Source organism: Pogoniulus pusillus, chromosome 19 (assembly GCF_015220805.1).
Source record: "Pogoniulus pusillus isolate bPogPus1 chromosome 19, bPogPus1.pri, whole genome shotgun sequence".
Lineage (NCBI taxonomy): Eukaryota > Metazoa > Chordata > Aves > Piciformes > Lybiidae > Pogoniulus > Pogoniulus pusillus.
Window position 1 is genome coordinate 23240666 of NC_087282.1, and position 17389 is coordinate 23258054.

Sequence of the window (17389 nt, forward strand, 5' to 3'; positions counted from 1 at the left end):
TCTGAGTCTATGGTGAGGGCACTGATTAGTGCCTGGGTATCACAGAATCAAACAGGCTGGCAGAGAGCTCCAGGCTCAGCCAACACAACCTAGCACCCAGCCCTGCCCAACCAACCAGACCATGGCACTCAGTGCCCCAGCCAGGCTTGGCTGCAACACCTCCAGCCATGGCCACTCCACCACCTCCCTGGGCAGCCCATTCCAGTGCCAATCACTCTCTCTGACAACAACTTCCTAACAACAGCCAGCCTAGACCTGCCCTGGCACAACTTGAGGCTGTGTCCCCTTCTTCTGTCACTGGCTGCCTGGCAGCAGAGCCCAACCCCACCTGGCTACAGCCTCCCTGCAGGCAGCTGCAGGCAGCAATCAGCTCTGCCCTGAGCCTCCTCTGCTGCAGGCTGCAACCCCCAGCTCCCTCAGCCTCTCCTCACAGGGCTCTGCTCCAGGCCCCTCCCCAGCCTTGCTGCCCTGCTCCAAACACCTTCCAGCACCTCAGCAGCTCTCTGCAATGGAGGAGCCCAGAGCTGGACACAGCACTGCAGGGGTGGCCTGAGCAGTGCTGAGCACAGGGGCACAAGAACCTCCCTTGTCCTGCTGCCCACACTGCTCCTGAGCCAGCCCAGGATGCCATTGGCTCTGCTGCCCACCTGGGCACACTGCTCAGGCTCAGGCTATGAACACTGCTAGCACAGAATGAGGTCTCACCAAGGCAGCACACCTCTGCTAGGATAGTCCTTGGAAATGCCTCCCTCCCTGGAGGTGTTGAAGGCCAGGCTGGACAGCAGCTTGAACAGCCTGGGATAGTGGGAGCCCAGGAGAGGTGGAATTGGCTGATCTTTGAGGTCCCTTCCAACCCAACTCACTCTTTGATCTAGGAATCTGTAAGGCTGCAGACACAGAAAACACTCTCCTCAGAAGCCCCACTCCAGGAAGAGAGGCCTCAGGTTCCCTGCAGGATAACTGCAGCCTGCTGCTTCATTCCAGTTTGCTCTCCACAGAACCAAGGCAATACTTGGCTCAGCCTTTGCTCTAAGGCTTTTGTCCCTACCAGCAGTGAGCCTCTCTGGGAGCCTCAGTCTCACATCCACACTTCTGTCTGACAAAGAGTTTGCACTCAGTGCTCTGCAGCTCACACTTGCAGCCTCAGATTGTTTAACGATGCTAAATTAGCATTGCTCAGGTTGGTCTTTGCCTACTGATTGCTGCTCATTAGAAAGAGAAGATGCAGAGCAAATACAGAGGGTTTGGAGCCCTGCTCCAGAGGCAGGACTGCTTTATGGCTGTGCTGTTCAAAAGGGAAGCCACAGCAGGCCCTCAGAGGCTTCAGGGCTCAGGCCAGACTGACACTGACAGCCTATTTGCTGCCCTTGGAGACTGCTTTTAAGTATTCAAAAGGCAAATCGTGGTTTTACCTGCAGCTCAGTGCATGCAGGGCACTGCAAGGCAGGGCAGAAACCACATCTCAGAAGGGTGGGGGCTGGGAGGGAGCTCTGGGGATCATGTGGAAATCCCCAGGAAGATCAGTGGGCTGGGTCCAAAGCAGGGACAGCAGCAGCACAGGGAGGGCATTCTGCCCCTCCTCTGCTCTGCTCTGCTCTGCTCTGCTGAGACCCCCACCTGCAGCACTGCCTCCAGTGCTGGTGACCCCTGCACAAGGAGGACCTGGAGCTGCTGCAGAGGGTCCAGAGGAGGCTATGAAGATGATCAGAGGGTTGGAGAACCTCCCCTATGAGGACAGGCTGAGGGAGCTGGGCTGTTGAGCCTGGAGAAGAGAAGGCTCCAGGGAGATCTCAGAGCAGCCTGAAGGAGGTTCCAGAAGAGTTGAGGAGGGACAAGGGCTGGGAGTGCCAGGAGGGACAATGGCTCTGAGCTGGGAGAGGGGAGAGTGAGACTGGGGGTGAGAAAGAAATGCTTGAGGGTTATGGTGGTGAGACACTGGCACAGGGCTCTGAGGTCTGAGCAGAGCAGAGCCCAGGGGCAGAATCCCCTCTCTTGCCCTGCTGCCCACACTGCTCTGACTGCAGCCAGCACTCAGCTGCCTGCTGGGCTGCAGGAGGGCACTGTTGGCAGCTGCTCAGCACTGGCACAGGTTGCCCAGGGAGGCTTTGGCTGCTCCTTCCCTGGAGGTGCTGAAGGCCAGGCTGGATGAGGCCTTGAGCAGCATGGGCTGGTGGGAGGTGTCCCTGCCCATGGCAGGGGGTTGGGATTGGATGGGCATTAAGATCCCTTCCAGTGTGAGCCATTTCCTGGGTCCCTGAGTGCCAGCCCCTTGCCAGCTGAGGTCCAGCTGGCACCCAGCACTGCACGGCACAGCTACCTGCTGGGGCTGCATCCTTCTCCAAAGCAGAATCTAAGCCTGAGGAATGGACCCTTTGAGCCTAAAACCTGCAGGTGTCTCAGAAGGCATCTGGACACTCAACACCTGGGCACAGAACACACCTTCTGCTCTGCTCCTCTGGCAGGTCAGGAACAACTCCTGCCCACACTGCTGGCTTTGGCCCCTCTGCACTGCACAGAGTCATCTGACAGGTTCAAAGGCCCCAAAGGAAGTCAGCAAGATTCTGCCATCAGCGTTTGCTAAGCCTGCCAGCTCCTTCTGCTGCCCAACTCTGCCCCACCAACTGCACTGCCAAGCCACAGAACCACAGGATGGCTCAGGGGAAGGCACCTCAGAGATCATCTATGCCAACCTCCCTGCCACAGGCAGGGACACCTCTAGACTACACTCAGCTGCTCAAGGCCTCATCCAGCCTGGCACTGAACACCCCCAGGCAGGAGGCAGCCACAGCCTGCCTGGGCAGCCTGTGCCAGGCTCTCACCACCCTCACACTCAGCAACTTCTGCCTCAGCTCCACTCCCACCCTGCTCTGCCTCAGCTCCAAACCATTGCCCTTGGCCTGGCTCAGACACCCTCAGCCAAAGTCTCTCTGCAGCCTTCCTGCAGGAGCCCTTCAGGCACTGGCAGCAGCTCTCAGGTGCCCCTGGAGCCTTCTCCTCTGCACCCTCCCAGCTCCCTCAGCCTGTGCTCACAGCAGACCTGCTCCAGCCCTGCCAGCATCTTTGTGCCCTCCTCTGGCCTCTCTCCAGCAGCTCTGTGCCCTCCTCCTGCTGGGGACAGCAGCCCTGGAGGCAGGGTTGGAGGTGAGGTCTGAGCAGAGCAGAGCCCAGGGGCAGAATCCCCTCTCCTGCCCTGCTGCCCACACTGCTCTGGCTGCAGCCAGCACTCAGCTGCCTGCTGGGCTGCAGGAGGGCACTGCTGGCAGCTGCTCAGCACCCAGCACCCCCAAGGCTCTTTGTGCAGGGCTGCTCTCAACCCACTCTGCAGCCAGCCTGGATCCGTGCCTGGGGCTGGCCTGAGCCAGCTGCAGGACCTTGCCCTGTGCCTATATACAAAAGCAGGTTAACATGATGCAAAGAGCTCATCAGTGAGCCAGCAGAGATCTGACAGCAGACACAGAAGCATTAACCTCGATAACCTACCTCAGCAGCTCAAAGTAACACTGATTACTCCAGAGGATTGGGAACTTCTCCACTCAACAATAACCAATTTCCACTCCTGCAAAGCATTTCCTGGACCACTTTCAGATGCAGAGCACTCAGGCTGTGTGGCAAACCTTGTGGCAGTAACCTCTTCAGAACACCACCTCTGGTTACTTCTCCTAAGCAGCCTTCTCAGCTGACACTTTGGGAACAGAACATTTAAACAAGAGAACACTTTGCTAAGAGAACAGTTTGGAAAATCCTGGGGTTTGCATCCCTGAACTCTTTGCAGGTGCCCATCACAGTATTCCCAGCTCCAGAGTCTCCTCCATTTGTGATAGGGAAGATGTGCACAACTCAGGGGAGCAATGTGAATGGCACTGCTGGGCTTAGGAAGAGACTTCTCCTCTCAGCCCTTCATGGATGAGAAGTTTGAGAGTTGGACTTCATCTTAGAGGTCTTCTCCATCCCCAACAATGCTGTAATGTGAGCCCTGAATGATAACTGAAGCACAGAACCAGAGAAAGGGTTGGGTTGGAAGGGACCTCAAAGATCATCCAGTTCTAACCCCCTGCCATGGGCAGGGACACCTCCCACCAGCACAGCTTGCTCAAGGTCTCATCCAGCCTGGACTTCAACACCTCTAGGGAGGTTGTGGAGCACAGAAGCACCCAATGTGATCAAAGATCACATTGGGTGCTTCTGTGCTCCACAACCTCCCTGGGAAGCCTGTGCCTGTGTCTCATCACCCTCAGCCTGTGCCAGTCTCTCACCACCCTCAACCTGTGCCAGTCTCTCACCACCCTCACTGCAAACAACTTCTTCCTAACATCCAGTCTCAATCTCCCCTCTGCCACTTCAAACCCATTCCTCCTCCTCCTGGCATTACCAGACCTTGTCAATAGTCCCTCCCCAGCCTTCTTGTAGCTCCCTGCAGATCCTGCAAGGCCACTCCAAGCTCTCCTGGAAGCCTTCTCCTCTCCAGGCTGCACAGCCCCAACTCTCTCAGCCTGTGCTCAGAGCAGAGCTGCTGCAGCCCTCTCAGCATCTTGGTGGCCTCCTCTGCTCTGGCTCCAACACTTCCATGTCCTGCTTGTGCTGGGGGCTCCAGAACTGCCCCCAGGAGTGCAGGTTGGGTGTGAGGAGAGCAGAGCCAAGGGGCACAATCCCCTCCCTTGCCCTGTGCCCACACTGCTTTTGCTGCAGCCCAGCACAGGGTTGTGTCTGGCTGCACTCACACTGCAGGCTCCTGCTGAGCTTTGCATCAGCCCAGACCCCCAGGGCCTGCTCCTCACTGCTCCTTTCCCCCAGTTCACTCACTGAAGCCAGCTGCTCAGCTGCCCACACGATGCATTGGCTCCTGGCTCTGTCCTGAGCTAGTCACCACAAGCACAGCTCGAGCATGACTTCAGCAGCAGAGCACCAACCTGCTGGAACAGCTTCCACACACATTCTGACCCAAGGAGTCTATACTCAAGGCCTGATGCCACAATGTCATGCAAGAACAGATAAAGCAGCTTGCCAAGGGCACACATGAGCACACAGCTGCACCTTCTCTACTCACACCTACACACACTGGGCAGGGGCCAGTGCTCCAAGGGTAATGCCAGCTGGTTCTTCCCTAGGCAGTGGCACTGGACTTCTCCACCAGCGTGGGGGAAAGCTCAAGCTGCTTTGCAGCAGTTCCACCAAAAGCCAGGGGACATTTGCATCCCCCTTCAGAGGGACCCCAAGCCCCCAGTGACCCCTCGACGCCAGGATACCCTGAAAACAGCCCCAATGAATAACTGCTGTGAACCCAAACCCCCAGGCAAGAGGCAAAGATTTGCTGCTGCTCCTTCCCATCCCCAGGAAGGCAGCACCAGGCACAGCCAAGAGCAGAGCTCCCAGGAACAGACCCACAGCCCCATCCACAAAGCCAGCAGCTCTGCTTCAGCAGGTCCTTTGCCTCCTGTGCTGCACCCAGGCGTGAGCCTCCCGCAGCCTCCCACCTCTGCAGCTGCCCCCAGCTTCGCAAGCAGAGCCTGCAGCAGCAGTGGCCCAGCTGCACCGCCTGCAGGACAGGCTGCTGGCTTGCAGTGCCAAGCTTTGCCGAGGGGGCTGCTTCGTCCAAGAAGCCAGAGCACAGAGTCACAGAGTGTCAGGGGCTGGGAGGGACCTCTAAAGCTCAACCAGTCCAAGCTCTGCCAGAGCAGAGTCACCCAGAGCAGGTCACACAGGAACACAGCCAGGTGGGGTCTGAGTATCTCCAGAGAGGGAGACTCCACAGCCCCCCTGGGCAGCCTGTGCCAGGCTTCTGCCACCTCCTCATGTTCCTATGCCTCAGCTTCCACCATTGCCCCTTGTGCTGGCACTGGGCATCACCCAGCAGAGCCTGGCTGCAGCCTCCTGGCACTCACCTGCACATCTTATCAACATGAACGAGGGCAGCCCCCAGGCTGCTCCCCTCCCAGCCCCAGCACATCTTTATCAACACGAATGAGGGCAGCCCCCAGGCTGCTCCCCTCCCAGCCCCAGCACATCTTTATCAACACGAATGAGGGCAGCCCCCAGGCTGCTCCCCTCCCAGCCCCAGCTCCCTCAGGCTCTCCTTGTCACAGATGTTCCACTGCCTTCAGCACCTTTGTGGCTCTGTGCTGGACTCTCTCCAGCAGTTCTATGTGCAGCATTTGGAAACTGGGAAACCGAGGCAGAGCTCAGCTATGGGATGCACAAACACACCACTAATAAAATCCAATGAACACCAGCAGAAGCCTAGAGCCAAAAGTGTCAGCTCAGTTGTAACTCAGGTGCAGGGTAAGCTGTGAAAGCTGAGGGTGACTTTCCTGGCAACACCTGAGAGATGGGAAGTTCATCTGAAGTACCAGAAATGAAACACACAGATAGATAGATAGATAGATAGATAGATAGATAGATAGATAGATAGATAGATAGATAAAGCACCTCTAGGACCTCCAAATTACACTACAAACCCATTTGGTAGGATTAAGACACCAAGTGCTAAGAGGATTAAGAGCTCAGTTACCCATCCCCCTACACACTCCAGCTCCAAACCAGCAAGCGCCGAAGTGCTCGGCTGGGAGCTGAGGAGTCTTATGGGCATTCACTCCTGCTAACATCACTAAATGCTCTGTTCCACACACCACTGACTCCTCAATCTCTCACTCAGAGACATAAAAAGCCTCCTGGCCAGGGAGCAAAGCGTTACTTATGAAAGAGGATTGATAAATATGGCTGTGAGAAAGCAGCAGAGGAGGTGAAACCAGCAGCAAATCCACTGTCATCTCTGCAGTGAATCAGAGAATCAGGCAGGGCTGGAAGGGAGCACAAGGAGCAGCCAGTGCCAACCCCTCTGCCATGCCCAGGCACACCCTACCCTAGAGCAGGCTGCACACAGCCTCAGCCAGCCTGGCTTCAAACACCTCCAGCCATGGGACCTCAACCCCCTCCCTGGGCAACCCATTCCAGCCTCTCACCACCCTCATGCCAAAGAACTTCTTCCTAACACCCAGTCTGACTCTCCCCACCTCCACCTTTGCTCCATTGCCCCCACTCCTGACACTCCCTCACAGCCTCAAAAGTTCCTCCCCAGCTTTTTTGGAGCCCACTTCAGATGCTGCAAGGCCACAAGAAGGTCACCTGGGAGCCTCCTCTGCTCCAGCCTGCACAGCCCCAACTCTTTAAGTCTGTGCTCACAGCCTCTGAGCTGCTGCAGCCTCTGAGCATCCTCCTGGCCCTGCTCTGGACACTCTCCAGCATCTCCACAGCCCTCTTGTCCCAGGGGCTCCAAAGCTGGATGCAGTGCTCCAGGTGGGGTCTCAGCAGTGGGGAGCAGAGGGGCAGTGTCACTTCCCTCTCCCTGCTGCCCACACTGCTCCTGCTGCAGCCCAGGCTCTGCTTGGCTCTCTGGGCTGCCAGAGCACAGTGACAGCCTGCATGAAGGGAGTGAATTCCACCACCTGGGCAGCCTAGAGGAGAAGGTTGTTCCCAGCACTTCCCAGATCCAAGAGGTGCCATTTTGGAAGGTTCCTCTCTCTCTATCCTTGAGTATCTGAATAATTCAGCATTGCATTTCAGAGTCCTGCTAAGGCCAGCAAAGAGCCATCTGCACAAAGCCCAGGACACACTGACTCAGGACAGGAAGACCACCAAGGCTGCTGACCACACACTCCTCATGCTGCAGGTAAGCTCAGCCTCACAGAGCTAAGCATGACCACCAAACCTGCTCCCAAACTACTATCACAGCCAGCCACCAGCTACATGATCCCCAGCAGAAAAGCCACAGCACACACCCAGCTGGCTCAGCCACTTAAAGGGTGGCACACAAAAGCAACCCTCAGTTGGAGCAGCAGATAGGTCAGACTCAGCTCGTTCTGACTTTTCTTGCCTTTAACAGGCACTGTTGCTTAAAAACAAACAAAAGCAACCCTCAGTTGGAGCAGCAGATAGGTCAGACTCAGCTAGTTCTGGGTTTTATTGCCTTTAATAATTAGAGCTGCTTAAAACAACATCAAATTGAGCCCTCAGTTTGAGCAGCAGATAGGTCAGACTCAGCTAGTTCTGACTTTTCTTGCCTTTAATAATTAGTGTTGATTAAAAAACAAAGCAGATGCTCAGTTTCAGCAGCAGATAGGTCAAACTCAGCTAGTTCTGACTTTTCTTGCTTTTAACAGGTACTGTTGCTTAAAAACAAACAAAGGAAATGCTCAGTTGGAGCAGTAGATAGATCAGACTCAGCTAGTTCTGGTTTTTCTTGCCTTTAATAATTAGTGTGGATTAAAACACAAAATAGATGCTCAATTTGAGCAGCAGATAGATCAGACTCAGCTAGTTCTGGTTTTTATTGCCTTTAATAATTAGAGCTGCTTAAAACAACATCAAATTGAGCCCTCAGTTTAAGCAGCAGATAGGTCAGACTCAGCTAGTTCTGGTTTTTATTGCCATTAATAATTAGTGTGTGTTAGAAACAAACCAAAGAAATGCTCAGTTTGAGCAGCAGATAGGTCAGACTTAGTTAGTTCTGACTTCTCCTGCTTTTAATAGTATTTAAACCAAACAAAAGGAATCCTCAGACAGATCAGGCTCAGCTAGCTCTGATTTTTGTTCTACCTTTAGTGATTAGTGTTGGTTAAAAGCAAGCCAAAGAAAAGCAATCCTCAGATAGATCAGACTCAGCTAATTCTGATGTTTCTTGCCTTTATCAAGTAGAGTTGTATAAACCAACAAAAGAAATGCTCAGTTTGAGCAGCAGATAGGTCAGACTCAGCTAGTTCTGATTTCTTCTTGCTTTTAACAGTGTTTAAACCAAAACAAAGGAATCCTCAGCCAGGTCAGACTCAGCTAGCTCTGATCTTTCCTACCTTTAATAACCAGTGTGGGTTAAAGACAAACCAAACCAAATGAACCCTCAGCCAGGTCAGACTCAGCTAGCTCTGATTTTTCCTACCTTTAATAACCAGTGTGAGTTAAAGACAAACCAAACCAAAGGAATCCTCAGCCAGGTCAGACTCAGCTAGCTCTGATTTTTCCTACCTCTATTAATCAGCGTGGATTAAAATCAAACCAAACCAAATGAATCCTCAGCCAGGTCAGACTCAGCTAGCTCTGATCTTTCCTACCTTTAAGAATCAGTGTGGGTTAAAGACAAACCAAACCAAAGGAACCCTCAGCCAGGTCAGACTCAGCTAGCTCTGATCTTTCCTACCTTTAATAACCAGTGTGGGTTAAAGACAAACCAAACCAAAGGAACCCTCAGCCAGGTCAGACTCAGCTAGCTCTGATCTTTCCTACCTTTAAGAATCAGTGTGGGTTAAAGACAAACCAAACCAAAGGAACCCTCAGCCAGGTCAGACTCAGCTAGCTCTGATTTTTCCTACCTTTAAGAATCAGTGTGGGTTAAAGACAAACCAAACGAACCCTCAGCCAGGTCAGACTCAGCCAGCTCTGATTTTTCCTACCTTTAATAACCAGTGTGGGTTAAAGACAAACCAAACCAAAGGAATCCTCAGCCAGGTCAGACCCAGCTAGCTCTGATTTTTCCTACCTCTATAAATCAGTGTGGATTAAAATCAAACCAAACCAAAGGAATCCTCAGCCAGGTCAGACCCAGCTAGCTCTGACCTTCCTTGCCTCTGACAAGTAGTGCTGCTCGACACCCAGAAGCAGAACACGCAGCACCAAAGACGCCGTTTCCCTGAAGCAGGCTCCAAACTCCTCTTTCTGTCACGATACCTCCTTTGTGTTGGGTGTTTTGCCTGTTTTCCAACCCAGCTAAGAGCAGCATTTTGCTGGGCAGAGCTTATCTGGCGGCAGCCTTCAGCACCCTGGGCTCAGGCTGCGAGCGAAGCGGCTGAAGCGCTTCCATGGAAGCGAATCTCAGGCTGGAGCAGGCAGGGCACAGGCTGCAGGCAGCCCAGCTTAGCTCCTCAGAGCCCAGCCCTGCTGCCTGACCGCAGCAGTGACCGCGCACACAGCCTTGGATTGTCGCTGCTCATCCAGCTTTCAGCAGCAACCAACAAACCTGGCATTCAGAGGAGCTGCAAATGTCTTTTTGCTTGCAGCAAGTGCCTGAAGCAAAAGCCTGCAAGACAACGCAAGCTGAGGAGTATCCGGATCGGGTTGCAACAGTGAAGCCATAGTCTCTGTAGTAATTTCCAGCCAGGGAAGTCACCTGCACTGCTACTCATCGGAAAGCAACTCTCGCTGCTTCGGAAAGGAGCCTTCAGCAGCCCTTGAGTGCCCCTTCAGAGCCGCCTGCATCTGCCCAGCCTGAGCAAGCAGAGGTGAACAAAGCTGCGCTGAGGTTTGGCAAGACAAAGGGAGGCTGTGGCCATGTGCATTACCCTCAGGGGAGCACACTGCACAGCTCCCTAAGTCTCTAGACAGCAAGAGCTGAGATCTCTGCTTCCAGCTCCCATTCCAACTGCCTCAAAAGAGAATTCAGTTTGGGTGATGGCTCAGACCTCCGACAATGAAACGAGACCCAAGCAGGAGGATTCCTGCCAGGGGAGAACGCAGAGGAGCAGAAGTGCAGCACCAACAGAGCAGGTGAATTCCTCTTCCCATTTCCCAGCGCCACGGCCAGGAGGAGGAACTCCTTTGCAGCTAAGGCACAGAGCAAGCCTGCCTCAGAGCTGAACCTGGCAGCTCCACATCAGCTCGCACAGAGCAGCAGCAGCAGCAACCAACTTCGCCGAAGGGGCACAAACAGCGTTACGAGCACGGCTTAAACCCGCACAGCTCCTCTGGCTTTCGGACACAGAGGGAAGGACTCCACACAACAGCCACCGGGACACAGCCGGGATAAAACCTATGGGGAGGGGGGGAAAGGGGGGAGGGGGTCTACACAGAGAACAAGGTAAAAACCGGCGTGCCAATGTCATTTAAAACACAAGAGGGTGGCTTGCCACAGGGGGGGGTCTCCCGAAAGCAATCCCCCACCTCGGTCGCCTCAGTTTTTGTCTCTCACTTACATGTACGCTGGCGAAAGTGGCGATGACCTGGATGTTTTAAGCACAGGAACTGGGAATTTCCAGATAGCAGGAGAGCTCGTTTTCCATTTCAATGGCATGTTGTCACCACGGTACTACAATAACAGCAAACAGCGTTTCCATAACAGGCTACCCACCAGCACTTCCATTCCACACACTACTGACACACAGCAGTGGCTCCGGCTGCTGCTAAGAACGAGGCAGTGCTGCTGCCAGTGCCCTCGGACCGATGCTTCCCGGCTGTAACGCGGGGCTGGCAGGCATCTCTCCTCGATTTAAAGCCTGCTGTCCCCTCAAGCGAGCTGCTGATTCGATCCGTCTCACTCAACAATAGTGCCACCTCGTTAGGGAAGCGCTGACTGCAGGAGATGCTGAAGGGAAGGGAAGGGGAAGGGAAAGGGGAAGGGGAGGAAAAAAAAAAGGAAGGCTGCAACTGTGCTCCCCAGCAGAATGCAGCTCCCTTCCTCCGAAGCAGCTAATTCCTCCAGCACTCTTCTCTGAGGCTATTGTTCTACCTTCCCGGGGCCACTGCAGCGCTCCGCTAGATCCTCTGCCCATTAACCTCCTTTCTGACCAATGGAAGCAGGAAAAGCAGAGGAATCAAAGGGATGGGTTGCAGATGAAAATGAAGCAACATACCTACTCAGAATACACTTGTCATCCTCTGAGCAGTCTTCTTTGGAGCTGCAACAATACAAACGGGATAGAAATCTCAGCATAGCCTTAGGCCACGGCTCATAAGAGATCAGTGACTAAATTCAGCAGCCTGTTCTCCTCCTGTGCAAGCTCTGACCGAACACCACCAGAATGCCATGATGGAGCAAAAAAAAAGCCCATTGCAAAGATCAGTCCTCCTAATCCACAGCTAAGGGAAGAGAAAAGAAAGCACAGAATCGCTGCAGGTTCCTGCATGCTCTTCTAACAGCTTCAGCTTCAGGATGCTCTCATTTTCCTAGTCTCATTTCCAAGGAGGATGAGCAGGAAAAGGGAGGGGGGGGGGGGGGGGGAGGAAATCCTCATGCATTTTACAACATGCTATGGAAACACAAATACCACCCTGGCTCCTGCAGCAGGGACGCAGAGGCTAGCAGGCTGTTAATAGCAGCCTTTGTGGGGACGCTATCAACGATCTCATTCTCGGCACCCCCTCCCCACACACACACACACCCCCCCCAGCAGCTCCCAAACTGCCTGAAGGAGCCACCAAGGTGTCCATCAGGGACCACTCTGCGGCTGCCTGACCTCCCGGGGCTGCAGGCAGTGGGCTGCATACAAGACAAGCTATTCAAAAGGCAGCAGGGAATTGAACAGCTTAATGTGCATAAGGAGAGCAGGTTCCTGGGGAGAGGGAAAGGAGAGCTCCAGCTCTATTCGCTCCCGCACAGGGAACAATCAAACTCAAACCAAGCCCCTCCGAAAAAGCAAACAAAGCAAACCCAAAGGAATCCCTTCCAGTGCATAGCCACAGCAGAATGAAGCAAAGGGAAGATGTTGCATCTCCAGATACCCTAACAGCTTCTGCAGAGTGTGGCAGTTTTTACCCTGGTCATCAGGGCAGCTTAATCCTCCACCACACACACGTTAAAAAAGCCAACACCCTGGCAGGCTGCTCAGCAGCAGAGACCAGAAGCAGGAGCAGACATCCATAAACCTCAGCAGTTCATTAACACTAAATAACACTCAGAGAGGTTTGGGTTTGTTGGGTTTCTTTTTTTTTTCCCCCCAGTTAAGTTTATTTGGGAGATGGAATCCCCCAGGACTAATTGCTGCTTCTGATCCTGACTGAAAAATGTTGGCCCAGAATAGTCTGGGGCAAGGCTAGGGAGGGCCCTGGAGCACAGCCCTGTGAGGAGAGGCTGAGGGAGCTGGGGGGGTGCAGCCTGCAGCAGAGGAGGCTCAGGGCAGAGCTCATTGCTGCCTGCAGCTGCCTGCAGGGAGGCTGTAGCCAGGAAGGGTTGGGCTCTGCTGCCAGGCAGCCAGCACCAGAAGAAGGGGACACAGCCTCAAGCTGTGCCAGGGCAGGTCTAGGCTGGATGTTGTTAGGAAGTTGTTGTCAGAGAGAGTGATTGGCACTAGAATGGGCTGCCCAGGGAGGTGGTGCAGTGGCCGTGGCTGGAGGTGTTGCAGCCAAGCCTGGCTGGGGCACTGAGTGCCATGGTCTGGTTGGTTGGGCAGGGCTGGGTGCTAGGTTGGGCTGGCTGAGCCTGGAGCTCTCTGCCAGCCTGCTTGAGTCTGTGATCCTATGAAGGCATAAAAGCTGAAGGAGATGTTGGACAGCAGCTGTTACACAGCACAAAGTAAGGTACCATGGGTCTGAATCAAGCACTCAAGGTTGCTTTTGCATTTGGTTGGCAGCACAGACAAAGTGCCTTAGAGTGGGCCAGGCAGAATCTGCTGCTCCCCTGCCCCTGGCTGAGTGCAGAGCCAGGACACTGCCAACTGCTGCTGAAGCCTCCAGCTGCCTGTCCTGCCAAAGCACAGGGCTAAGGGTAACCAAAGGGACACAGCTGCAAAAACCAACTCTGCAAATACCCTTTTGACCCCGAAACCAAAAGTCAGCTCCAGCCACACAGCCATTCCCAACCACTGACAGTCCTACAAGGACAGGTGGAGAGAGCTGGAGAAGAGAATGCTCTGGGGAGACCTCAGAGCAGCCTTCCAGTGCCTGAAGGAGGCTCCAAGCAGGCTGCAGAGGGACTGTTCCCAAAGGGCTGCAGGGACAGGACGAGGACAATGGTCTGAAATGAGAGCAGAGCAGATTGAGATTGGCTGTGAGGAACAAGCTCTGCACCAGGAGGCTGCTGGAACAAGCAACAAGTTGCTCAGGGAGATGATTTCAAGTCTTATCCCAGGAGATATTCAAGGTGAGGCTGAAGAGGGCTGTGAGCAACCTGCTCTAGTGGAGTGTATAGGGTTAACACTCCTGGGGGAGTGACCCTGAACCTGACCCTAGGGGTCTTGGCCCCTCCTCAGGGGTGGGCCACACTCCAGGTGATGGTTAGCCCACTCCCCCCACTTCCTGTGGTATAAAAGACAGGAGTTCTCCTGTCTCTTCCTCTTTTCGCCCTCTTGCTCACTACCTGCGTTCATGACCGCACACACACACTGATACTGTATACCAGCCACGAGGCAGAGACACCATCACACTACTCGGGTTGTATCCATCCCTGTTTTGTATTTTGCTGTTTTCCCTTCCTCATCCTTTGTAAACTCCCCTACCTCCAATCCCTTTTTTTTCTAAGTTATTGTTAAACTTTTCCTTTTTTACTTCCAAATCGAGTGAGATTGATTTATTGGGGTGTCCCTACCTTTTATCTCTCTCCCTGTCTTTTGGGGAAAGGAGGGGGAGGAGGGGAGGGCACTCTATAAACTCTATAAATTCTATAAATTGTCATTGGGTCTACCAAATTTATAAGAGTCTCTGGGAACTTGCATTTGAACCCAAGACAATTTATTTGGCGCCCAACGTGGGGCTAGGTAGAAAGAATTCTTTCAGAGAAGATTTGGAAGTTAAAAAATGGATATTCTGAAAGTCTTAATCATTAACGCTTTTGGATGTCTGTTTTGGGGCTGGCTGTTAAAGTTTATAAGTTACCATGTCTTCTGGATTGTCATTGATATGCTCTGGGAATATTCTAAGCTTTTGCCTGCCCGAGTCTATGCCTATTTCCTGAATTCTGTTAGTAATATCACTGTGTTTAGAAATGTTTCTGGAACATGGAATCAGTCTGAGTATATGCATTGGAGCACAGAAGCTCCAGATATTTTGGGGGAAAAATGGTACTGGATAGCTGTTATTTCACTGTGTGTAAATGCGGGTTTGGGAATTTACAACGCAGCTCCGAGCTGGAACACGTGGGGACCTCGGGTGGGCGCCGCCATTAGGGTGCTTAGGGGGAGGGGTAGTCCTCACTGCCCCAGCTGCAGCTGCGGGGGATGGGCGACAGGGCAGACCGCCCCTAGCGCGGCTCCGCCCCGAACTCCGCCTCCGGTCCCGCCCAGGGCAGCCCCCCGGACCCTGCCCCCTCAGCCCAGCCCCCTTCACCTGGCGCCAATTACGACGCGGCCCGCAAGATCAAATCAAAACCCTCCCGCAGATACCGATCCAGGGCAAGGGACCTCTTCGGGAACCAGCACCCCCCAGCAACAGCAACCAGCTGGAAATGGACCTGATAATGGAGTGATCCTTATCAGCTCCACGCCCAGAAAGGAAATCAGGCACATAAGGCAGGAGTATGCAAGGGCAAACGGACAGTCCCTTTTAGCCTGGCTTTTGAAATGCTGGGATGCAGGAGCAGAAACAGTGGACCTAGATCACAGGGAGGCGAAGCAGCTGGGATCCTTGTCGAGGGATGGAGGTGTGGATAAGGAGCTGGGAAGGCTCGATGGTACCCACTCACTTTGGGCCAGGCTTCTGATAGCTGTGAGGTACAGGTACCCGACTAAGGATGACATGATTTTCCATCCCCTTAGATGGACAGATATGGAACAGGGTATCTCATACCTGAGGCAAATGGCGGTTCAAGAGATAATTTATGGAGCCGACCAGAGGCCCTCGGACCCTGATGATGTCCGCATGAAGCCAGCCCTCTTAAAGAAACTGACTCAGTGTGCCCCTTCCACATATGCCCCCACATTGGGAGCACTGCTGCTGGGCAGAGACCCCAACAACCTTCCCACAATCAGGGAGTTTGTGAATGACCTGAGACAGTTTGAAGACAGTTTGTCGAGGAAAACCTTAATTGCCACTGTAGAGACCCTCACCCAAGAAATGAACGAGCTGAAAGCCTCTTTCTCTGAAATGCAGAAGGCAGAGGATGACTGCTCTTCACCTTCAGAATGGGTGCAAGTCTCAGCTATAAGGAACACACGCCGCCGTGCTCCTCCTCCTCCCCGCAGGAGACCAGCCCAGAGCAGACAGGGTACACACAGGGGGTCACTCTGGAGAACACTGTGTGACCATGGGGAAAACATGGATAGATGGCATGGCCAGCCCACCTCAGCTCTATGGGCCAGGGTAAGGGAACTGCAGGGGACAAACACAGGGAATAACTCCTCCAGAAGAGGGGTTGCCCCAGTGTCCCGCAGGCAGCGCTCTCGCTCAAGGGGTGGTGAAGCCAGTAACTCAGGTCCATGTGCCTCATGCAGCCACACTGCTCAGAATTAGAGGTGCCCTGTCTCCAGCCAGGCGGAGGCCAGGGATAACAGAGTATATTGGGACGTGTTTGTGAAATGGCCTGGCACTTCTGAAGCCGAGAAGTACAGAGCGTTGGTAGACACCGGTGCCCAATGCACTCTGATCCCCTCCAGCCACAGGGGGACAGATACTGTTACAATTGCAGGAGTCACAGGGGGGTCTCAGGAGTTGACTGTGCTGCAGGCTGAGATAAGCCTCACCGGGAATGTGTGGGAGAAGCACTCCATAGTAACTGGCCCTGATGCACCTTGCATCCTGGGGATCGACTTTCTCCGGGAAGGGTACTTTAAAGATCCGAAGGGGAACAAGTGGGCTTTTGGCATAGCAGCTGTAGAGACTGCAGACAAAGAGCAGCTGTCTATCATGCCTGGCTTGTCAGATGACCCTTCCGTGGTTGGTACCCACAAGGTGGAAGATGTCAAGTTACCTATTGCTTCTCGTGTAGTTCATCGCAGGCAATACCGCACCAACAGAGACTCCCTGCTACCCATACAGCAGCTGATTCGCCGCCTGGAGCAGCAGCTTGTCATCAGCAAGAGCCACTCGCCCTTCAACAGCCCGATATGGCCAGTGCGAAAGGAGACAGGGGAGTGGAGACTCACGGTGGATTTCCGAGGCCTGAACGAAGTGACTCCTCCAATCAGCGCAGCCGTGCCTGACATGTTGGAGCTGCAGTATGAACTGGAAACAAAGGAGGCCAAATGGTATGCCACAATTGACATTGCTAATGCTTTCTTCTCCATCCCCATTGCAGAAGAATGTAGGCCGCAGTTTGCCTTCACCTGGAGAGGAGTCCAGTACCACTGGAACAGACTGCCTCAAGGGTGGAAGCACAGCCCTACAATCTGCCACAGCATCATCCAGACTGCACTGGAGAAGGGTGGAGCTCCGGAACATCTGCAGTACATCGATGACATCATTGTATGGGGTGAGACAGCAGAGGAGGTCTTCCAGAAGGGTGAGAAGATCATTAATATCCTGTTGGATGCAGGTTTTGCCATTAAGAGAAGCAAAGTGAAAGGGCCTGCCAGAGAGATCCAGTTCCTGGGAGTTCGATGGCAGGATGGCCGACGCCACATCCCTATGGATGTGGTGAATAAAGTGGCCACTATGGTGGAACCCACTAACCGGAAGGAGACACAATCCTTCCTGGGGTTTGTGGGCTTTTGGAAGATGCACATTCCCGGGTACAGTCAAATTGTGAAACCCCTCTTTGACGTTA

General features: G+C 53.7%; 1 protein-coding gene across 8 annotated transcripts in view; it reads right to left on the bottom strand.

The window, feature by feature from the left end:
• The window catches only part of KLHL13 (kelch like family member 13), a 128065-nt gene that overhangs the window by 46493 nt on the left and 64183 nt on the right, over window positions 1-17389 (bottom strand). The window contains exons 4-5 of one of the 8 annotated variants that reach the window (XM_064159636.1): window positions 11610-11654; window positions 10953-11065 (exon numbers count right to left, since the gene is read on the bottom strand). The exons of 1 other annotated variant lie outside the window; for it this stretch is intronic. In XM_064159636.1, coding sequence (XP_064015706.1) covers window positions 10953-11050 — 98 coding nt within the window. In that variant the 5' untranslated portion in view covers window positions 11051-11065; window positions 11610-11654. Of the gene's footprint in view, window positions 1-3480; window positions 3502-10952; window positions 11479-11609; window positions 11871-17389 lie in introns of those variants that run through there. 6 more of the 8 variants (XM_064159637.1, XM_064159643.1, XM_064159640.1 and 3 more) reach the window with 6 other exon arrangements.